This window comes from Nuphar pumila, chromosome 10 (genome assembly GCF_984573655.1).
Source record: "Nuphar pumila chromosome 10, dmNupPumi1.hap1.1, whole genome shotgun sequence".
Taxonomy (NCBI): Eukaryota; Viridiplantae; Streptophyta; class Magnoliopsida; order Nymphaeales; family Nymphaeaceae; genus Nuphar; species Nuphar pumila.
Window position 1 is genome coordinate 89405305 of NC_143258.1, and position 24230 is coordinate 89429534.

Below are 24230 nucleotides of genomic sequence, written 5' to 3' on the forward strand. Positions count from 1 at the left end.
TAGAATAGGAAAACATACATCTTCAATGGATTTGGCTATGCTTCATATCATGTTGGAGGCAGAACTCAGATGACTAAATGGGTCATACATAATCTATTTGGCTTATGCAACTCAAATTTTAGTCCAGATGATTCTGTTAGCAATGAGCAATAAGTAGCGAGCACCAATCAGGTGGCATAAGAGAATAGAGTTAACATCTTAGCGCAACTGTAGGTAAATTTGAAGCCTTGATAACTGCCTTCTGCCACAAGCAATATAATGAAAGTTGTAGAACCGATCTTTACATGGCAAAAAAGAAATCCTATTATGCTTATGTTGTCTAAGAAATATTCTATGGATTAATGTGATGAAGAAACCAATCGACAAACCAATGTGGAACATTTCATGACGTAATTTATTATATTACTGCAAAGATATGATATGGTCAATCTACATCTGAGACACTCCTAATGCACATTATTAAATGTTTTTAACAATACGATGCTAATCATCCCCATTACTATTCAAAGAAAAACAATGTAACATATCAATAACATTATATTGGATTCTCACAACGGATAAAAAACATAGAATTGATGGCCATAACTCTCCATGACTTTACACAACAGAAAAAATGCATTGTTCCCATAAGCCACAGATGATTTTATTCTAACATAATCTTCCTCCAAAAAATCCACAAATATTAGTGTGAAGTGAAATTATTGCTTATTTCACAGTAACCGCATGCAGTGCCAAGATCGCCTGAATTTCCTGCAAAAGATCGAGGATAAGCAAAATCACTTCCAGAAAAAGCCAAATGCACCACTTCTATTTCCCCTAAAACAACTGCAGGTGTGCTCTTTAACCGCAAACTTGACACACGTCCTTGGTCCCTCAATTTAAGCACTGCAAAACACGTTCCTACTGTTTGATCAGATTCAATGAAGAAGGTCCACGGTGGGCTCAAGTTATCTGTAAATCCGTTATGCAGAGTTCCTGGATTCCTGTGAAGCTACAATCAGATCTGGATCCTGCAGTCATCGATTTAGGATTAGCTTTTCGATGTTGATTCTGTTGAAGGGTCTCATTATTAGCAGTTTTTTTAGGACACAAAAAAAAAAAAAAACTCTTTCCTGAATTGAATAAGTAGTAGGGAAATCCACCTATTTCTACGGATGAATGGCAGGGCAGAAAAGGCAGCCATCAAAACTGCTTCAGTTTCCAGTGAAATGGGAATTTTCAAATGAAGTGCCATCAAGCACAAGTTTTAACGACTTCAATCTTCCAATGGCATCTGGTAGACCTTCCAGAGACACACACCACCTTAGAGACAGCAGATGGAGGCTCCTTAGGTTCTCGAAAGAACTAGGCAATTGCACAATCGGAGTTCGGTCAAGGATGAGCCCTTGTAAGGAATACAAGCCTCCCACAGAAGATGGCAGTTCTTCCAATAATTCACAACCATCTAGAGAGAGGTGCTGAAGTCTCCTCAAGTTCCAAATGGAATAAGGTAATGTCCTCAATGAAGTACCATCAAGGATTAGCGTTCGCAAAGATGTCAAACATCCAATTGCATCTGGTAATTCTCTCAATAAACTTGACCCCTTTAATGATAGATGATCGAGGTTCTGTAGGTATCCTATGGAACTGGGAATCGTGCTTAATGAAGTATAATCAAGATTCAGCTTTTCCAATGACTGCAATCTTCCAATGGAATCAGGTAATGTCCTCAATGAAGTACCATCAAGGATTAGCTTTCGCAAAGACGTCAAACCTCCAATTGCTTCTGGTAATTCTCTCAATAAACTTGACCCCTTTAATGATAGATGATCGAGGTTCTGTAGGTATCCTATGGAACTGGGAATCGTGCTTAATGAAGTATAATCAAGATTCAGCTTTTCCAATGACTGCAATCTTCCAATGGAATCAGGTAATGTCCTCAATGAAGTACCATCAAGGATTAGCTTTCGCAAAGACGTCAAACCTCCAATTGCTTCTGGTAATTCTCTCAATAAACTTGACCCCTTTAATGATAGATGATCGAGCAACCATAGGACTCCTATGGAACTGGGAATCGTGCTTAATGAAGTATAATCAAGATTCAGCTTTTCCAAATACCCCAATCTTCCAATAGATTCTGGAAGTATTGTCAGTTCCTTACACCCTTCTAAGGATAACCAGCGGAGGCTCTTGAGCCTTCCCAAGTTATGAGGGATCTGTTTTAACGAAATGCATCCTTCAAGATTCAGCTTTTCCAATGACTGCAATCTTCCAATAGATTCTGGAAGTATTGTCAGTTCCTTACACCCTTCAAGATCGAGCCTTTCTAGCATTGGGCATGTGGAAAAGTCAGGAGTCGCGGTGAGATGATCACAACCGTTTAGATCAAGAACTTTCAAACGGTGAAGCACCTGCCAAACAATTATTTTGCACCCATAAGAAAAATTTAAAGAAAAATTCATTCACAGCACAACTTTTGCCCCTAATTTCAAAAACGGGCCTCATGTTTTTGAATTACTTGATATGGGCTCAGGTTTTTAGAAAACTGCGCCACAGAGAGAATTACTGTTACTATAGATGGAAATCCAGAAGCGACCCATTTGGCAGCTTTGGGAAAAAATGTGGCCATATTAGGAAATTCAAAAAAGTTAGGCAGATTTTCAGAATTGCAAAAAAGTTGCCCCCTAAATCGAAATTCCCAAAAATTTTAACCATGAAAAAATCAATATAAATGAGAGTTCTCAATACCCCTTACCTTTTTCCCATTCCACACTCGTCTTATTCTGCTCTTCGATAGGTCCAAAACAATAAGTTTGCTAAGAAAAAAGGCATCAACACATGGCAGAGATTCTAAAGGACAACCTCTCCATTGCAGCCATTTTAGATTCCGAGGGAGAAATTCAAATGGGCCTTGCAAGTTTGCATAACTGATAAAAAGCATTGTAAGATTAGGCATTGGCTTGAAACCCTCTGTTCTAATACATGCCTGGCGTCCCTCTTCCAAATTGAGTGAGATGGCTCGGGTATTAATTGTTCCCTGCAAAAATAAAAGTAAATTTTTTTTTCCAAAATCAACCCTACCTTATAAGTTAATCACAAATGCATCCTGGATTATATTGAATCCCAAATTCACCCCTGGCTTTTGCACCGTCAAGGCAAATTCGTCCTTCATTTTTAGACATAGGTCAACGAGACATTATAAAATCATCATCACCATAATCAAAATATAATATAAAACAAAGGTTTGAACTTACCTTGTTATTTTGCAACACGGCCTGTATTTCTTCTTCGTTCCATAGCCTGCTGCGGTTTCCGGGCTCCAAACGGTCTTCTTCAATAACAATACGTCTCCCCAGCTCCCGGAATAGATCGTAAATCTCAAACCCATTCCTGTCATTCATCTTCATGAAGCCCTTAATCGAGAGCACATGAATTCCTATGTCAGGAGATAAGCGACAACTACGCCACACATGACGTGCATATTCTGCACGCTTTCCAACCTGCTCGAAACATGCGATATCCAAGAATATTCTCTGCTCCTCCGGATCCAATCCATTGTAGCCAACGACCTCCAGACTTGTAAAAATATCTGGCTTTTGATTTAACTTCAACTTTTGCAGCTTGGCCTCCCATCCCTCTGCAATTCTAGTTTTCGAAAACAAAGTTCCAAGTACTTCAATAGCTAAGGGGAGCCCACCCGCACCTTGCAGAACTTTGTTAGACAATTCAATCAACTCCTTTGTTAATTGTCCTTCCCTAAAAGCTTGGTGACTGAAGAACTGAAGCGACTGAAAATCGTTCAGTTCTTTGGCCTCATAAATCATGCTGTCTTGACATATATGCGAACGTAATACGTCTCGATCTCTCGTGACGGCTATGATCCTACTTCCAGGAGAAAACCAATCATCCTTCCCTGCCAACGCATCCAGCTCTTGCCGGCTATCCAAATCATCAAGTATAACAAGCACTCTTCTACAAAGAATTCTTGTTCTTATCACTGAGATCCCTTGTTCAATCCCACTTATTGAACCATCATCTCCGGAAAGGTCACGAAGGAGCTGCCGTTGCAGAGAGATGAGTCCATCAGCTTTTAAAGAAATTTCCCGAATATCTGGGATGAAGCTACAGCCTTCAAACGTATGAGATATTCTGTCATAAACAGCTTTTGCAATAGTTGTTTTTCCTATACCTGCCATGCCACATATTCCAACCATAAGAACTTTTCTGGATTTAATGTCCAACAGCTTCAACACTTCCTCAACTTTAGATTCAATTCCAATACGGATAGGGACATCAACATTATTAAGTACCCTCCTCACAATGACTTGGATCATCTCTGCCATATTCTTGCTGTATTAATCACATAAAAGGAGAATAACATTACGGCTTAGCTTTACCTCGTGCCTGACAAGCAGTTCACGCAAAAACAATATATGGCGGATGCCGATGTTAATGATGCAAGGTACAATTTGTAAACGTGGTTTTACACCCACTTGGGTCGCGCCTGAGTGGCAGCAGGCTTGGACTGAAGGAGTGTGCTGACCCCTTCCTCCCACGTTCCAACTTCCACTGGTTGTGTGTGAGTGCCTTTAACTGCATGTGGGTTCGACCGGTAAGGGCTCGGGTATCCGTGACCCCTCCCGGGCTTTACTTCGCAGGGGATGGGCTCATTAAGTGACCCAGTTCTCGGTGAGGGTTCCCCGTCTTAAAAAAAAAAAAATTGTAAACGTGGTTTTGGATTAGGTGATGTTGAAAATCAGCATTATGTTGTTTTTCAAGTGCTTTACATGGGATGCCAAATCCCCTAAAATTGTTTTAAATGGGGATTTGGCATTCGGCACTTAATCCACCACCTGGTTCCATCTACATTGTTGGATCTATAAAAACCCATTTTTGAGTTATGAGTCAAGTGTCAAAGCAGTCTTGTAATTAGGTGCACAATTCTAAAAACAGTAACAACCTTGTTAAAAATTGATCAGTCGGACTAAATTAAACATAAAGACGGGTGCATGGAAACCAAGAAATTAAGCCTAGTTTTTCTTTAAAATATTGCCAGATTTTCAGAGATTTGTGACTATTGGTAAAAAGCTGATCCATATTCGATCTGTTGACAGCCCTACAAGCAACTATGGATATGAAACAAGCCTCCAACTGTAACAGGTCACTAAGGGCAAACTTCTTTCTTCAATAGGTTTAGGTTTATGAAATGTAATTATAAAGGGTCATCAGACTCATCACCCATGTCTAGGTTCCAGACACTGACATTCATCCCATTCATCTTTGAAAACTTTTTTTTTAAAAGAAAACATTCAATTCATTGGCATTGAAGCATAAAACATCGTAGAAAACTTCTACGTGGCAGGAATTTCAAAAAATCCCAAGAGAGAGAGAGAGGGAACTTTGCATACTCATCTGCCTCGGAATTCACACAATGGCCCTCGACCTCTACTTTTCTCAATGCTTCTCTCCACTGCGTCACCGTTTCCTCTTCCAAATCTTTGTCTTCTTCATGCTTCTGGAATGCTTTTTCGAATGACTCTCTTTGACGCTTGACAGAGTCGGGATCAATGTCAAAGAATATGGGGATGATCAGCCTCCCACACTCAACCATTTTGGCGTACTCCATAAGACGCCGTTTTGCCTCCGCATAGTGCTTTGAGAAGACAGTAATAAAGACTCTTGACTCTTGGATAACTGTAAATAGCTTACCCATCTGCTCACCTTTGTTTGATTCATCATCTATAAAAACACTTTTGTGATTTTTTTTCAGTTCTCTGCACAAATCGTCGACAAAGTGCTTGCATGAATCTTCCCTTCTCACACTACTGATAAATACGTCAAACTTGAACCGACCATCATGTGTAGAAGAGTTTCTGTTTAAATGCAGTTTTAGACTCTTGCAATTGCTAAGTGAAGGTAATGCAACGAGTGACTTGCAATCTCTAACATCCAGTGTCTCAAGGTTGCTCAAATATCCAACGGAATCTGGAATTCTTTCTATTTTTGTTCCCCTTAAATCCAGCTCAATCAGTGATTCTAGGCCTCCTAACTTATCTGGCAAAGTTGCAAGCTCAGAGCAATATTCAAGGACAAGGGATTGAAGAGAGTTCAACAAACAAATACCGTTGGGCAGTTCCTTCAGTGCTTCACAGCGTCTCATGCTCAAGGAAACCAACTTTGTCAATTGGCTAATTGATTCATCAACTTTAGCCAACTTATAACAACCATCAAGTACCAACTTCTGCAGTTGGTGAGCATTGGCAACAACATCAGGAATACTAACAAGATGTGTGCAGCCTTTGAGATTGAGGATTTTCAATTCTTCGAAGACCTGTCAACCGTTATCCACTTTTGATAAGGAAAGCATGACAAAAAATATTCAAATGGAAAGCATGTTTATTTTTGTAGCTTACGCACATAAGCTACCCTGAATTTTTTTTTATGAAAAGGAAATGACAAAAAGTGACAACGTATCACTTTAAAAAAGAAAAGGAACATAAACAAATGACAAAAAGAATCGATGCAGCCTCTTCAGAAGAAGTTTCCTATATCCTACCTTTCAAGAGTTCTTTTGTAGTCGTCCCTCCGTAATGTACTATACCCAAAAAATATCTCTACCTTATTTAATTTTTCATAATCATAATTACATTTTACAAATTCGTCCTTACATTTTCCACGTTTCAAAATGTTAGGACAAATGCACCCTTCCACCATCTTAACACTCTCCAACGCACAAAACTCAAAGGTTTTATGTTAGAGTTAGGAGTACGGTCGCAAGGCCAAAACTCAAAGGATTCGATGGTAATTCGATACAACGCACAAAACCTTACCAACCCTTGACATATGAGCAATTGTGCCTGTCTTTAAAAAATTGCCAATGACTAATTATTTAGTGTACTGGTTAATATAATTTGTTTTGTATTGAGGAGGTCAAGAGTTAATAAATTTTTTATATTAAATACATTTTGAGCACAGTCCAACGGTCAAACTTTTTTCAGGACTTGTAGATCAAGGTAAATTAATAATTCATCTCACAAGTTACAATGGTAATTGATATCTTTAAAATATGAGTTAGTGTTAACTTAAAATAAACCCAACGTAAATTCATGATTGGGGGAATTTGATTAACCCAAGTAAAAACTTTGGTGTGAATTAGTAAACTCTCAAACTTTTCGTGCGTGCAAGAACTAAACATATTTGAAAATTTCCCAGAGGAAAAGCATACAAGGCACATGTGGTTGCTTACCTTTTTTCTACACAAACGCTGTTTGCTGCTCACCCGAACAATCTTACTATTGGACATGTCAAGGACAACAATCTTCTCCAAATTAAAGCCATGTGGTATTGACTTGAGAGGACAACCCTTCCACTCCAACCATTTTAGTTGCATAGGTAGATTGCGGCCCTTCCACTCCAACCATTTTAGTTGCATAGGTAGATTGCGGTAAAGATCATTCTTGAAGTTAGCGTGATTGATACGAAGTAGTCTAAGATTAGACATGTTTGCAAAAGCCTGTGCACTTAAACAATTTGCTTTTTCCTCATTGAAAACAATGGAGATGCCTTCTACCTTCTTGCATTCCTGATGACAAACGTAAGAAGTAAAATAAAGTTGAGAATCAATAAAGATAAATTGATGAAACAAAAGTGTGCAGCACTGGTACTTACTATGAGGTTATCCGTAACATCAACAATGTCATTATACTTCCACAACCTGGTATTTCTCCAAAGATCTTCTTTTGAAACAATATGTTTCCCCATATCTTGAAGCAGATCATGCATTTCTAGCTCACCCTTTTTATTGACGTTTATTAGAGCCTTATTCACGAGGTTGTTGACTAGAATTTTTGGAAAAAATCCACAGGCTGTCCATACGTACTCTGCACAACTTTGATCTATTATGTTGAATATGCACGCTAGGTCCAAAAATACACGTTGTTCATCTTTGTTAAGTCCATTAAAGCTTATTTTCAATATCCCGATAATATCATCATGAGGACATGTGTTCAGTTGTTTTATAGCGTCATCCCACAACTCCACACCGTTCTTGTCAGATAAATATTTTCCCAAAACCTTAAGAGCCAGGGGTAACTTGCCTGCAAGCGTCACAACTTTCTTCGAGAGATCTGCATATCCTTCTTTTGGCTGACTTGTCTGGAAAGCGTGGTAGCAGAAGAGCTCAAGCGATTGATCATGGCTCAATTCTTTAACCTTGTAGATTTCTCTGTCATACAAACGGCTCGCCGCTGTTAATATATGCATGTCCCTTGTTGTGATTATGATTCGACTACCTGGACCAAACCAATCTTTTCTTTCAGCCAACGCCTCAAGTTGGTCGGTGTTATCCACATCATCAAGAACGATGAGAACGTTCTTACGACCAAGCCTCTCTTTTATCAAGGGTTTTCCTGCACTAACATCTCGTACAATAGTTTCTTTGTCGTTTAAGATATCAAGTAGCATCTGCTTCTGCAGTGAAGCGAGCCCATCGTCCTTTTTTGCTGCATTCTTCACATCTGAAATGAAAATGCTGCCTTCAAATTTGAGAAATATCTCATTGTAAACAGCCTTTGCAAGAGTGGTCTTGCCGATGCCGCCCATGCCGTGGATGCCAACCATTAATTGAACCTCCTTATCTTCCATTTCCAACATCTTTAAGATATCTTCCACTCTGGAATCCAGTCCAACAGGGTAACTGGCCACCTCGAGAGGGAGCCTGTTTATTTCATTAAGAACCCTTCCAACGACCTCTTGAATCAGCTTTGCCTCGTGCCTGCAGAGTTCATTCACATGAAATTTGAGACAGTATCTTTCCTTCTTTTTCTTTTTGAAAATAAAAATGATTCATGTTTTATGAGTAGCGATGTAGAAACAGGGCTCCGCCCCCACCTCACCCCCTTTTGGACATGGGATAGAGGACATGAAACGGTGATAGAGGTTAAAATCAAAAGATTCAAAACCCGTGCGGGTAGGTACTTACCCCTTCCCCCGCCCGGCCTCTTCCCTGTCCCCAATCCTTCTTTAAGGATAGCGATGGACTGAGGGAAAATAAGGCCCCACCCTACCTCGCACAGTTTGGACCAGGAATGAAGGACATGAAACGGGGAGGCTATGGTGGCTAAAATAAGAAACCCGTGCAGGGATGGAGGGCAGGATTTTGAAACGGGGCGGGAGTGGAGACCTCGTCCCCCGCCCTGCCCTGGTCCACTGTCATCTCTATTTATGAGAATCCCCATGACTAGCTGTCAATGGGTTAGGTTGGTAGAACCAGACATGGACCAGATTTTCAAGTATGGTATCGGGTCCTGTCTAATCAAGTCTACTATAAGAGAAACTATACCTCAACCCGTTAAGAACTACATGAACCAGATCGGGGCCATACCCGATAAAATAATATTTTTTATCATTTTACATTGAAAATTTGCAGGTCGCAATCAGAACTCGGGTCAGGCCCGTATAAAATTTCACAAACTATATCGAGATCCATGTATTAATCAGACCTTCAGGTCCAAACCCGAGTCTTCTTATTTGTCACCATACCCGGATCCTAAAGCATTTGGTCCGTGTAAACCCGACCCGTTGACACTCCTACCCATGACATAAACTGTTTGTCAAACATGTGGGTGCACATCAGGGCGATTAAGGGTTCACCAAAGCCCATGTAACCCAACAATGTTTTAAACTGCCGACGATCCAAGCCTATAGCTAGCGGGTCGGGTCTGGCCGTACATCAATCAAGTTGATTGCTCAAGCCCGTGACCCGCCTATAGGCCCCATAAACCCTTTAGTTAACCGAATCCAAGCAAACACATGGATTTCAAATCATAACTTTATAACCAATGAATGGCACTAAAGCCAAAGTAAACTTAAAAGGCAAAATGCATTACTTCGGAAAAGTAAAAAGTCTTGGGCGTGCAGACGTTAATGCCAACAGTATGAATTTAGGAAGAGACAGTGAGCATTAATTAATGCAATAGGACCCAGGGCGGGTATAGGAACCTGAACCGGTCCAGACCCGGACCCAGGTCAGATTTGAACCACGGACTGGTCTGTCCCGGTCTGACCCAAACTCGAAACACAATTGGATCCGAGTTTTTCCAGTCCGGATCAGAACCAAACCCGAAACCACAAATGGGTTCGGGTCAGATCCGATTCACCGAGTACGAGTTCGACCCACACAACAACGAGTCCAGATGAGGTCGGCCCCAGGAACATATCCAATACCTGATCCACATGGATCAGGTTTCGGATTGAGCCACTGGCCAGATCAGGTTCGTGTCCAGACCCGACCAGCACAGGAACAGTTACCTGATAAAAAATCTGAATGTTCAAAAACCGAAAACCACCCCCACAACGCCCGACCACCATCAACATCGATGGTCCAGCCGGCGAAGGCCACCCCACGATGACACTCTGTCGTCGATGAGTGATCCCCACCAGCGCCGACAAAAGGTTGTTCTCGTCAAGCAACCCAATTGAGAAGAAAAAGGACACCCCTAGGTTTTTTTTATCAAGCAACCAAGCCCCTTCTAAGAGAAGCTTGTAGTGGGAGGCTAGTGCCCTGTGACTCCCATGAGTCATGGTCTCCCATAGTGTATTCATGTCAAACAGGATCACATAGAATACTATCCGTATTAAACACCTACGTCAACAACTTGGGATCAAGGAGCTTCACCAACGCCACCAGTTGAGGAAGATGAAGGTACAAGGGACGAAGACCAGATCTTTGCGTGGTGTGGTGGGGAAAGGCGAACAAGCATTTATTTCGATAGGTTTTTTCACATTTGCATGTCAAAGCAATAGAAGGCAAGAAAAGATTGTTTGTGCCTGCAAAAAGACAGTGTGGTATGAAGAGATCTTGAGAATGAACTGTGATCACCATTTTTTGGTTTGCTCGAATTGTTTATCAGTGATAAACATAAGTTTAATTATATAACCCATACGAAAGAATGTGATAATTTTGGTTTCCTATGTAGTCCTTTTGAAACTGAAAAGTATGCAACAATTCTAACGTTACTGTCCTGGATCCAGGTCCAGCCCCCCCCGCCCCCGCCCCCCCCACACACACACACACCACACACACACACACACACAGAGAGAGAGAGAGAGAGAGAGAGAGAGAGAGAGAGAGAGAGAGAGAGAGAGAGATAACATACCCATCTGCCATGGTATCAATATTGAACCCAGAAAACCCCCCTGCTGTCTTCAACGCTTCCCTCCATTCTCCCACGGTCTTCTTGTCCAACTTATTGTTCTCCTCGTGATCTCTGAATGCTGCTTTAAAAGGGCCTTCTTGCTCCCGAACGTTGCCAGGATCGACATGGAAAAAGATGGGAAGGAGCAAACGACCGCACTTTACAATCTCAGTGATCTCCATCAAACACCATCTAGATCGGGCGTAGGACATGGAGAAGATGGCTATGAGCACCTTGGAACACCTGATCTTTTCCATCAGCATCTCGATCCGCTCTCCCTTCTCCAATCCCTCCGTGTCCCTGAACGTCCTGATGCCTGCGTCTCTCAGTCGAGTGTAGAGATGATCGGTGAAAGTCTTGCGTGTGTCTTCCCCACTGAAGCTGAGGAACACATCCCACTCAAACCCGGACGAGGATGATGGTGAGGAAGAGGAGGCAGACGCCTTCAATTGGCTGCTACTCATTGCTTTCTTCCTTTGGTGATTCTCGCTTACAATGAGACCTCTTCTCTCTGTTTTTAGCCCTTGCTACAAATTATTGTGGTATCCATCTAAGTGGGGTCCATCCTTTTGGCTAGCTTTTGGATGCCGTTCATCTTGATGATGTTGTCGGCAGCAGACGCCCATTCCGTGCAAGTGGGTGGTCCTTTAAATGAGAGTATAACGATGTGCAAGTGGGTGGTTGTGTAATAATTATCCCTTTGCTTGGTCTACCTTCTAATGGGACTAGGTCTGTGATTTGGTCAGGTCGTGTTAGATCAGATTTCAAATTGGGTCTAAAAGTTAAACTCAAGCCCAGCCCAATCTAATTCTTGTCCGGGGCTGGAAATCATGAACCCTTATAAGTTAGCGGGTTCAGGTATGTTTTGAGTCAGACATCTAATCGACTCATTCCATTTTGGTTCAGGTCTGGATATCTTTCAAAAAATGCCAACCCATATGGTTTAACATGTTCGGGTATAACCAGATTGAGTGTGACGGGTTTGGGTTTCACCATATGTCTAGGCAGACCCAATTACACCCTAGTCAAATTTTAAGAAAATGTTAATTATGCTAACAGCATTTATTATAGGCACTTAAATTGAGAAGCTTATTAACCATCTTAAAGTATGTCAAGCACATCCACATGGTCATGGTTATGCTTAGATTTGAAAAAAAAGTGTTGGAAATGCCCAAATTTCTAGTTATCATATTTCAAGTCAAGTCACCGATTAATTCAGTAAAAAGCAAAGACAAGAAACGCGAGAGATGACGAAGAAGCTGTTTGCCTTGCAAGTTGCTGTTTGCTTCCTTTACTGGTCTGGACCCCAAAAGCAATTTGTCTTGTCAAAGCATTCATAGACTTGAGAGTATGTTATCGATTTTTATCATTTTTACATTGAAAATTTGCGGCTCTTGATCAAAACTCGGGTCGGGTATGAATCTGGTATAAAATTTCACAAACTATACGCGGGTTCATGCATTAATCGGACCTTCGGGTCTAGACCCAGGTCTTAATTGGGTATTATTATTTATCACCATACCCAGACCCTATAAGATTTGGTTTGGGTTGGGTCCTTGTAAACCTGACCCGTTGACACCCCTATTTATAATAAAATATATAAAAGTCATTTCATATTCAAAAGAAATCAAAATCAATGAATCATCCAACATTATTACATAGAATATGAAACCCATTGGAGATGCAAAATACATTGAAATGAGTGTGAAATAGGTTCTAGATTTGAACAGGTTTTAATGGTGGGTCAGGTCTCAACGGGTATGGGTTTGGGTTGGTTCTCCAAAACACTGGTTTGGGTGCCAAACGGATTTGTGTTTTGGTTTGGTTCAGTTGGGATATGTATTGGGTTTGGACCAGATCTGCTGTCAACCAAAACCATGTTTATCCATTGACATAACACTATGTTAAATTCAGCTTTCCGAAGGCTTAAGTGGGTCCAAATTCAAAAGTCATTAGTACCAATTATGATAGTGATCGTCTGAAGTAATCATGTCTGACTTTATTCTCATCTATTAGATACACATTGCTTATATAGTAGGGAAGGACGAGTGCATCAGGTTGGTCCCCCCTAGTCACATGTTATGGGCCAGTATCCCCTAATCAACATTCATTAGTGGGTGGTTGTGTAATAATTATCGCTTTGCTTGGTCTAACTTCTAATGGGACTAGAGCTGTGATTTGGTCACGTTCGGGTCAGGTCGTGTTAGATCAGATTTCAAATTGGGTCTAAAAGTTAAACTCAAGCCCAGCCCAATCTAATTCTTGTCCGAGGATGGAAATCATGAACCCTTATAAGTTAGCGGGTTCAGGGATGTTTTGAGTCAGACATCTAATCGACACATTTTTTAATTGGCTATAGATCCAGACCCGGCCCATTTTGGTTCAGGTCTGGATATCTTTCAAAAAATGAAAACCCATATGGTTTAACATGTTCGGGTATAACCAGACTGAGTGTGACGGGTTTGGGTTTCACCATATGTCTAGTCCGACCCAATTACACCCTAGTCAAATTTTAAGAAAATGTTATGCTAACAACATTTATTATAGGCACTTAAATTGAGAAGCTTATTAATTATCTTAAAGTATGCCAAAAATCTTAATATAAAACAAAATATTATTTCACAAATCAATCATATAAAACAAAATATTATTTCGAAATCAATCAATCAAGTCGTGTTATAATTAGGGGTGTCAACCGTCCGATTTGGTTGGGACCCAGGTGGTACCAGAGTTGGACCCGGTTTTGGGTATGGACTCGGGTTTAATTGGGTCTACTATAAGAAAAATCATACCCGAATCCGATAAGAACTACATGAAGGGAAAACCATATTTTTTTTAACATTTTTACATTGAAAATCCGCGGGTCTTGATCAAAACTTGGGTCGGGTATGAGTCTGGTATAAAATTTCACAAATTATACCCATGTCCATGCATTAATCGGACCTTCAGGTCCAGCCCTGGGTCTTAATTAGGTATTATTATTTATCACCATACCGGGACCCTATAGGGTTTGGTTCCGGTCATGTCCTTTTAACCTGACCCGTTGACACCCCTTGTTATAATAAAATACATAAAAGTCATTTCATATTCAAAGAAATCAAAATCGATGAATCATACAACATTATTCCTTAGAATTGTGATTTTCCCACAACATAAGTTGTCATTGAAAATATGAAACCCATTGGAGATGGAAAATACATTGAAATGAGTGTGAAATAGGTTCTAAATTTGAACAGGTTTTAATGGTGGGTCAGGTCTCAACGGGTCTAGCTTTGCATTGGTTCTCGTAAAAATTGGTTTGGGTGCCAAACTGGTTTGTGTATTGGCTTGGTCCAATTTGAATATGTATTGGGTTGTGGAGTCTTTCCTATCACAGTGTTTCCTACTAGAAGAGGCGCCCTCACTCTCACCCACTCAAGCACCTCTTCCTCCTCGCATCCACTCGACCTTGCCAGTGTCCTCTCCTCTCGTTGCTTCTTCGTCTCCCCCGTTCTTCTAAGAGAGGCAGTGGCGAAGTTTCCTACAACAGGAAGCCGACGAGGGAGGAGGCAGCAAGCACCGCCCCCACCGATGGAGGAGCAGTGGAGGCAAAAAATGGTGGGGTGCAACATAGGAAGGTTGCTGCAATGCCACTCGAGGTTGGGACGGGGGTGATGTGTCGGTGGAGGGACAACAAGTTTCACCCCGTCAAGGTCATTGAGCATCGAATGTTGCAACCCCAATGACTACGAGTACTGTGTCCACTATGCCGAATGTTGGTACTCCTCTCCCATTTTCTTACTACCTCTTTACACTCTATATAAACCCTTTGTTTTGTGCTTTGAGATATCAAGAAATATAATTACTTTTTGCTTCTTTTTTCTCTCAAAATCGTTTTTCTCTTCTCTACTCTCTATTTCTAGTTTACACCCCCTCTAAGGGTTCCTTCTCTTATGTTGCAATCTTTCTGCATCAAGTTCATATCCTCCTTAGTCTAACTTTTGTTTTTTGGCCCAAGCCAAGAGAAAGGGGAACCCAAGCTCGATTGGGGCCAAACTTTTTTATCATTCTGCATTCAAATGATCATCAGCCCTATAGAAGACCTTCCCAAGGACCCCCGTATGAGACCTAGTAACTCAACTTCTCCTTAGCCTCAACCCAAACCTATGTTTGCAACCCTTAAACTAAAACTGGTTTCAAAACCCAACATATTTTGCATGTTGTAAAGTTTTCCCTATATGTACCCAAGTTACCTTAAAAAAACTCAACTAGATATTAAATTTCTACCTGAACCTGTCAGGCCTAAAACCCTCACCAGCCCATTCCAAATTCCCTAATCACGAATCTAATTCTCTCAAACATTAACATGTTTAGTTTTATAATTTTTACAGTGTTTTTTCTCATATGTCTAGAAGTTGCATGTAAAAAATCAACTATTTCTATTCAACCAATTAAGAGAAATCATTTTTTTCCGAAAACATGTCGGACTCAAACTTGTTTTGAACCTAACCTGTTTTTTACCTATCCCAAGTAACCCAAACCTAGGTTCAAACCCAAACTCACTGTAAGAGATCGAATTAAGGGTGAGATGTTGATGTCTGGAACGACCAATTCAAATAATGTTAAAAGTCAAATAATGTTAAAAGTCAAGGAAATGTGGAGGGCCACACTAAAGACCTGAAAATAAACCGTTAGATGTGATATAAAAGATTTCAAAATGACCAAAGTTTTAGCTCTAGATAGACAACAATAGAGAAATAGGACTCGTAAAGCTGACCCCATGTATTTGGGGGGATGAGGATTCATGATGATATATATTAAGTGTAATGTGTAGAACAAATTAATATATATTTTGTGTATAAATATGACTTTTTTTTACAAGAGAACTTAGGGATGAGCTGAGCTTGAGCTTGACATGGCTAAACAAGAGCATGAGCCGAGTCACGAGCTTAGTATAATAATAAATGAGCCAAGGATGAACATAACTTCATTGGGCTCGCTTAGGCCCATGTCATTTTGGGACCGAAATGTACCTAGCGAATTATTTTTTTAGGATTACCAATGTATTTTCTTCTTTCTAGTGCTTTTCTTGCGGTGGGCTGAAAAATAACTCGAAAAGTTATTTTCATTTGTTATCAACATTTTCAGGCCAACACATGGTTCTTATCTATCTTGGTGCTCTGGTTAAATGTTGGTGGGTTGGTTGTCTACCCTGAAGGCTTGCTCATGCAGGTAGACTCAGGGTATTGAATTTTTGCCGAGTAGAAGTATGCTTAGTAAAAAGATCATCTAATCAATTTTATCAATCTTCTTAGAAGCAATGTTGGCACCATAGAAATCAACTCTGTCGTCGGTTAAGGATATTTACATGGAAATTTATGTACTGAAATTCAAAATTAATGCATCACAAAATGTAAAAGAATATGGTGCTGGAGTTGAAAATGACTTTTATACTTGTTGATCTGTACATGTACGCGGGGATAGACTTACGTTTTCTCCCGCCCTGCCCTATCCCTAATCCCCGTTAGTAAAATAACTAAAATGCCTTTAGGAGAGAGAAACGGGCCGCCTCGCACCGTTTGAACTGGGGATGGAGGACATGAAAAGGGAATGGAGGCGGAGATGGAGGTTAAAATAAAAACCCGTGCGGCAATGAAAGGCAAAATTTTGAGACAGGGTGGGGGTGGAGACCTTGTCCCCCGCCCCCAGTTCACTGTCATCCCTAGAGTCAATCTATTTTCTACGTTCTACATGTCGTTCCGTTCACCTAGAGCATCAATGGGTTCGTAAAAAATTTGTGGTGCGCATCTCAGAGGTCAACAATCTAACCATTGGATTTTAACCTCCATCCCTGTTTCATGTCCTTCATCTCCGGTCCAAATGGGGCGAGGGGGGGCGGGGCCCCATTTCCCCACTAGGTCCACTGCCACCCCTAAATGGCTGAAAGCTATATAAAAAAAACCATGGTGTTTGGCATGTCGTTCATCACATCACGTCGGAGGAAGACCCTTACAGTTTGCGTCAAGGGTAACCCGGCATGATCTGCTCTGGAAAAAACATGACCTTTAATTGATTCTGCAAAAACAAGCCATGCTGAAGGCATCTATGCTATGATTTCCAGCTCAAGTGTGCAGTACAACGAGGGGTGGTAAAACTGAACGAGCCGAGCTTGAAGTGTTCAAGCTTGGCTCATTCTTGTGGTGAGCCAAACCAAGTTCCGATCTTATAATGAACCCAAGTTATACATGAATGTAATAGGATTATAAAAAAGCAAGTGTAAAATATATTTTTTGATACCTAACAAGCTTATACGAGACGAGTGGAGTATCTAGTGTTCATATTCTGCTTGCCGAGCACATTTTACATGTTTGAATAATGCGTAGTTTCTGTTCGATCTAAAACAAATAAGATAGAAATCAAAAACAAGATTTAACAAATATTAGAGAATGGAATCTTTGTTGTTCCTAATTGAGAGAAACATTTTCTCAGTAAAATGACTTCCATGATACATAGACCAACAAAAAAGTGTGATGTCATAAGGATGATTTTTTTCATGGTCTGTATGAGGACAAGATCTGAACCCATGACCACATGGTTAAAATGCACACTCCATGATCTGGACATTTCATATGATGTGAAGAAACTTGCTAAACAGTTCCATGCAGCTGGACCCATAATCTTCATTATATTCATAGATCTTAAATTTTATATGTTCATTTATTTATTTTCAAGGGTCACACTTCTATGTTTTCACTTACTCCTATATGGGATTTAGTTGTTACTTATAAAACGTGTTTTCTTATTGTAATGCCCCGAGATATCCAACCCTTGAAGAAATACATGAAATTTTAAAACTTTTCTTTTTACTTTTGAGAACAATCAACGGAAAACCTTTTTAACTTGGGTTTTAAACCTCGGGCGGGTTATATTTCACTCAAAACGATATTATACTTAATATAGCATGCATGAAAAACAAATTCATTCAAAATGTTGTAAACCCAAATTGGATGTTGTAGATCCAAAAGTATTACAACACGATTTTCCCAAAATGATAACTAACAAATCTAGTGTTTAGGATGGAAAAATAACTAGCACTTTGATGTCGTTCTAGCATCCTGCAACCGCTTCGGTCTTCTGTTCATTTTTTGTGGTTTGTAGGGGGTCAATATCAATAAACTTGACCCCTTTGTGTTTAATTTCAATATCAATAAATTTGTAAACGTGGTTTTACACCCACTTGGGTCGCGCCTGAGTGGCAGCAGGCTTGGACTGAAGGAGTGTGCTGACCCCTTCCTCCCACGTTCCAACTTCCACTGGTTGTGTGTGAGTGCCTTTAACAGGTGGGTTCGACCGGTAAGGGCTCGGGTATCCGTGACCCCTCCCGGGCTTTACTTCGCAGGGGATGGGCTCATTAAGTGACCCAGTTCTCGGTGAGGGTTCCCCGTCTTAAAAAAAAAATAATTGTAAACGTGGTTTTGGATTAGGTGATGTTGAAAATCAGCATTACGTTGTTTTTCAAGTGCTTTACATGGGACGACAAATCCCCTAAAATTGTTTTAAATGGGGATTTGGCATCCGGCACTTAATCCACCACCTGGTTCCATCTACATTGTTGGATCTATAAAAACCCATTTTTGAGTTATGAGTCAAGTGCCAAAGCAGTCTTGTAATTAGGTGCACAATTCTAAAAACAGTAACAACCTTGTTAAAAATTGATCAGTCGGACTAAATTAAACATAAAGACGGGTGCATGGAAACCAAGAAAGCCTAGTTTTTCTTTAAAATATTGCCAGATTTTCCGAGATTTGTGACTATTGGTAAAAAGCTGATCCATATTCGATCTGTTGACAGCCCTACAAGCAACTATGGATATGAAACAAGCCTCCAACTGTAACAGGTCACTAGGGCAAACTTCTTTCTTCAATAGGTTTTAGGTTTATGAAATGTCATTATAAAGGGTCATCAGACTCATCACCCATGTCTAGGTTCCAGACACTGACATTCATCCCATTCATCTTTGAAAACTTTTTTTTTAAAAGAAAACATTCAATTCATTGGCATTGAAGCATAAAACATCTTAGAAAACTTCTACGTGGCAGGAATTTCAAAAAATCCCAAGAGAGAGAGAGGGAACTTTGCATACTCATCTGCCTCGGAATTCACACAATGGCCCTCGACCTCCTCTACTTTTTTCAATGCTTTCCTCCACTGCGTCACCGTTTCCTCTTCCAAATCTTTGTCTTCTTCATGCTTCTGGAATGCTTTTTCGAATGACTCTCTTTGACACTTGACAGAGTGGGGATGAATGTCAAAGAATATGGGGATGATCAACCTCCCACACTCAACCATTTTGGCGTACTCCATAAGATGCCGTTTTGCCTCCGCATAGTGCTTTGAGAAGACAGTAATAAAGACTTCTGAATCTTGGATGACTGTAAATAGCTCATCCATCTGCTCACCTTTGTTTGATTCATCATCCATAAAAACACTTATGAGATTTTTTTCCAGTTCTCTGCACAAATGGTCAACAAAGTGCTTGCATGAATCTTCCCTTCTCACACTACTGATAAACACGTCAAACTTGAACCGACCAGGTCCGTGTAAATGCAATCTTAGAATCTTGCAATTGCTAAGTGAAGGTAATGCAACGAGTGACTTGCAATCTCTAACATCCAGTGTCTCAATGTTGCTCAAATATCCAACGGAATCTGGAATGCTTTTTATTGCAGTCTCTGATAAATCGAGTTCCCTTAGTGATTCTATACGACCCAATGAAGAAGGTAATGAAGCAAGCAACCTGCATTTACCAAGTCTTAGTTTGTGGAGTTTGGTCAAATATCCAACGGAATCTGGATTGCTTTCTATTTTTGTTCCCCTTAAATCCAGCTCAATCAGTGATTCTAGGCCTCCTAACTTATCTGGCAAAGTTGCAAGCTCAGAGCATTCTTCAAGGACAAGGGATTGAAGAGAGTTCAACAAACAAATACCGTTGGGCAGTTCCTTCAGTGCTTTACAGCGTCTCATGCTCAAGGAAACCAACTTTGTCAATTGGCTAATTGATTCATCAACTTTAGCCAACTTATAACAATCATCAAGTACCAACTTCTGCAGTTGGTGAGCATTGGCAACAACATCAGCAATACTAACAAGATGTGTGCAGCCTTTGAGATTGAGGATTTTCAATTCTTCGAAGACCTGTCAACCGTTATCCACTTTTGATAAGGAAAGCATGACGAAAAATATTCAAATGGGAAGCATGTTTATTTTTGGAGCTTACGCACATAAGCTACCCTGATTTTTTTTTATGAAAGAAAGGAAATGACAAAAAGTGACAACGTATCACATTCAAAAAGAAAAGGAACATAAACAAATGACAAAAAGAAGCGATGCAGCCTCTTCAGAAAAAGTTTCCTATATCCTACCTTTCAAGAGTTCTTTTGTAGTCGTCCCTCCGTAATGTACTATACCCAAAAATATCTCTACCTTATTTAATTTTTCATAATCATAATTACATTTTACAAAATCGTCCTTACATTTTCCACATTTCAAAATGTTAGGACAAATGCACCCTTCCACCAATATCTTAACACTCTCCAACGCACAAAACTCAAAGGTTTTATGTTAGAGTTAGGAGTACGGTCGCAAGGCCGAAACTCAAAGGAATTGATGGTAATTCGACACAACGCACAAAACCTTACCAACCCTTGACATATGAGCAATTGTGCCTGTCTTTCAAAAATTGCCAATGACTAATTATTTAGTGTACTGGTTAATATTTTGTTTTATGTTGAGGAGGTCAAGAGTTAATAAATTTTTTATATTAAATACATTTTGATCACAGTCCAGCGGTCAAACTTTTTTCGGACTTGTAGATCAAGGTAAATTAATAATTCATCTCACAAGTTACAATGGTAATTGATATCTTTAAAATATGAGTTAGTGTTAACTTAAAATAAACCCAACCTAAATTCATGATTGGGGGAATTTGATTAACCCAAGTAGTAAAAACTTTGGTGTGAATTAGTAAACTCTCAAACTTTTCGTGCGTGCAAGAACTAAACATATTTGAAAATTTCCCAAAGGAAAAGCATACAAGGCACATGTGGTAGCTTACCTCTTTTGTAGACAAAGCCTGTTCGCTGCTCACCCGAACAATCTTACTATTGGACGTGTCAAGGACAGCAATCTTCTCCAAATTAAAGCCATGTGGTAGTGACTTTAGAGGGCAACCCTTCCACTCCAACCATTTTAGTTCCATAGGTAGATTGCGGTCAAGATCATCCTTGAAGTTAGCGTGATTGATACGAAGTAGTCTAAGATTAGACATGTTTGCAAAAGCCTGTGCACTTAAACAATTTGCTTTTTTCGTATTACCAACAATGGAGATGCCTTCTACCTTCTTGCATTCCTGATGACAGACGTAAGAAGTAAATTAAAGTTGAGAATCAATAAAGATAAATTGATGAAACAAAAGTGTGCAGCACTGGTACTTACTATGAGGTTATCCGTAAGATGAACGATGTGATTATACTCCCACAACCTGGTATTTCTCCAAAGATCTTCTTTTGAAACAATATGCTTCCCCATATCTTGAAGCAGATCATGCATTTCTAGCTCACCCTTTTTATTGACGTTTATTAGAGCCTTATCCACGAGGTTGTTGACTAGAATTTTTGGAAAAAATCCACAGGCTGTCCATACGTACTCTGCACAACTTTGATCTATTATGTTGAATATGCACGCTAGGTCCAAAAATACACGTTGTTCATCTTCGTTAAGTCCATTAAAGCTTATTTTCAATTTCCCGATAATATCATCATGAGGACATGTTTTCAGTTGTTTTATAGCATCATCCCACAACTCCACACCGTTCTTGTCAGATAAATATGTTCCCAAAACCTTAAGAGCCAGGGGTAACTTGACTGCAAGCTTCACAACTTTCTCTGAGAGATCTGCATATCCTTCTTTTGGCTGCCTTGTCTGGAAGGCATGGTAGCAGAAGAGCTCAAGCGATTGACCATCGCTCAAGTCATTAACCTTGTAGATTTTTCTGCCATCCAAACGGCTCGCCGCTGTTAATATATGCTTGTCTCTTGTTGTGATTATGATTCGACTACCTGGACCAAACCAGTCTTTGCTTTCAGCCAACGCCTCAAGTTGGTCGGTGTTATCCACATCATCAAGAACGATGAGAACGTTCTTACGACCAAGCCGCTCTTTTATCAAGGGTTTTCCTGCACTAACATCTCGTACAATAGTTTCGTCGTTTAAGATATCAACTAGCATCTGCTTCTGCAGTGAAGCGAGACCATCGTCCTTTTTTGCTTTATTCTTCACATCTGAAATGAAAATGCTACCCTTAAATTCGAGAGATATCTCATTGTAAACAGCCTTTGCAAGAGTGGTCTTGCCGATGCCGCCCATACCGTGGATGCCAACCATTAATTGAACCCCCTTATCTTCCATTTCCAACATCTTTAAGATATCTGCCACTCTGGAATCCAGTCCAACAGGGTAACTGGCCACCTCGAAAGGGAGCTTGTTTATTTCTTTAAGAACTCTTCGAACGACCTCTTCAATCAGCTTTGCCTCGTGCCTGCAGAGTTCATTCACATGAAATTTGAGACTGTATCTTTCCTTCTTTTTCTTTTTTCTTTTTTTTTTTGAAAATAAAAATGATTCATGTTTTATGAGAATCCCCATGAGTAATGACTAGGGCTGTCAACGGGTCTGGTTGGGTTCAGACCAAGATAGAACCAGACTTGGACCAGATATTTGGGTATGGTATCGGGTTCAGACCCGGGTCTAATCGAGTATACTATAAGAGAAACTATACTCGGACCCGTTAAGAACTACATGAACCAAACCCAGTAAAATACTATTTTTTATCATTTTTACATTCAAAATTTGTGGGTCTTAATCAGAACTCGGGTTGGGCCTGAGTCTAGTATAAAATTTCACAAACTATACTGGTATCCATGTATTAATCAGACCTTGAGGTCCGGACCCAGGTTTTCTTATTTGTCATCCTACCCAGACCCTATAGGGTTTGGACCAGGTCAAGTTCGGGTAAACCCGACCCGTTCAAACATGCGGGTGCACACCAGGTCGATTAAGGGTCCACCAAAGCCCGACTGACCCAATAATATTTTAACTGCAGACGATCCAACCTGATAGCTAGCGGGTTGGGTCTGACCGCACATCAATCAAGTTGATTGCTCAAGCCCGTGACCCACCTATAGCCCCCAAAAACCCTTTAGTTAACCGAATCAAACCAACACATAGATCTCAAATCATAACTGTATTACCCATTGTGCAAGGAGTGGAGGTTGCACATATTTATGACCAATGAATTGTTTTATTCAGGACAGTCATCTTTTCACCTTTTTTGTTCCTGATGTATATGTCTGTTTGGCACTCTCAAATGCTTGTATATGACTTTTTGGTTTAAGTATATCGGTCTCCTATATCTCTCTCTTTATGTACTTTGCTTATAAGTTGCTATAAAGAAGTTTTATGCATCCTAGTCTCCTTGCACTTTTTGTGCTTCTGCATGAGCATACTATTGCTTCCTCTCCTGCGCTTGTATTGTGAGTTTGCATGTGCGCTTAAAAAACCTGCTTTCGATGTTTATGACTACTTAAAGCTACGTCGTGGCGGCCTTCATTTCTAAGCCCATGACAAGTTGGTACCAGAGCCTTGTCAACGTTGGGATTGACAATAGCACTGATAAAACATATCATGACTCCTTCAGGTAGTATAGTTTCTCTTGAAGAAGAGTTCATGAACGATGATCGTGTGTCAACTATTATGCGTGATGTCGTCGAGCTGATAGGGACAATGACCAACATGAAGAAGTTAGTTAATGCAACTTGTGCTACTTCTACGGATCTCAACCTAGAGATCAAGACTGCAATAGAGGGGGTGGAGGATTCTGTGGAAAGTCTTGCCACTAGATTTGGGTGTTCGGTGGATGACCTTGCCATCACCTTAGATGATCTGTTAGGATGGTTCAACATCATGGCTGTAGAAATGGATGTTATCCGACGAAAGAATGATCAGTTGGAGTGACAGTTA

The 24230-nt window shown here is 40.2% G+C and overlaps 1 protein-coding gene across 1 annotated transcript in view; it reads right to left on the reverse strand.

Moving 5' to 3' along the window:
• Positions 1-523: 523 nt before the first annotated feature.
• The window catches only part of LOC149827267 (uncharacterized), a 32414-nt gene continuing 8707 nt past the window's right edge, over positions 524-24230 (reverse strand). The window contains exons 2-13 of the mRNA XM_090018483.1: positions 21648-22749; positions 21268-21561; positions 19246-20348; positions 17116-17200; positions 11136-11701; positions 7648-8752; positions 7226-7561; positions 5388-6310; positions 3234-4329; positions 2735-3016; positions 1143-2390; positions 524-1010 (exon numbers count right to left, since the gene is read on the reverse strand). Coding sequence (XP_089874609.1) covers positions 1194-2390; positions 2735-3016; positions 3234-4329; positions 5388-6310; positions 7226-7561; positions 7648-8752; positions 11136-11701; positions 17116-17200; positions 19246-20348; positions 21268-21561; positions 21648-22749 — 8089 coding nt within the window. The 3' untranslated portion in view covers positions 524-1010; positions 1143-1193. The remainder of the gene's footprint in view (positions 1011-1142; positions 2391-2734; positions 3017-3233; positions 4330-5387; positions 6311-7225; positions 7562-7647; positions 8753-11135; positions 11702-17115; positions 17201-19245; positions 20349-21267; positions 21562-21647; positions 22750-24230) is intronic.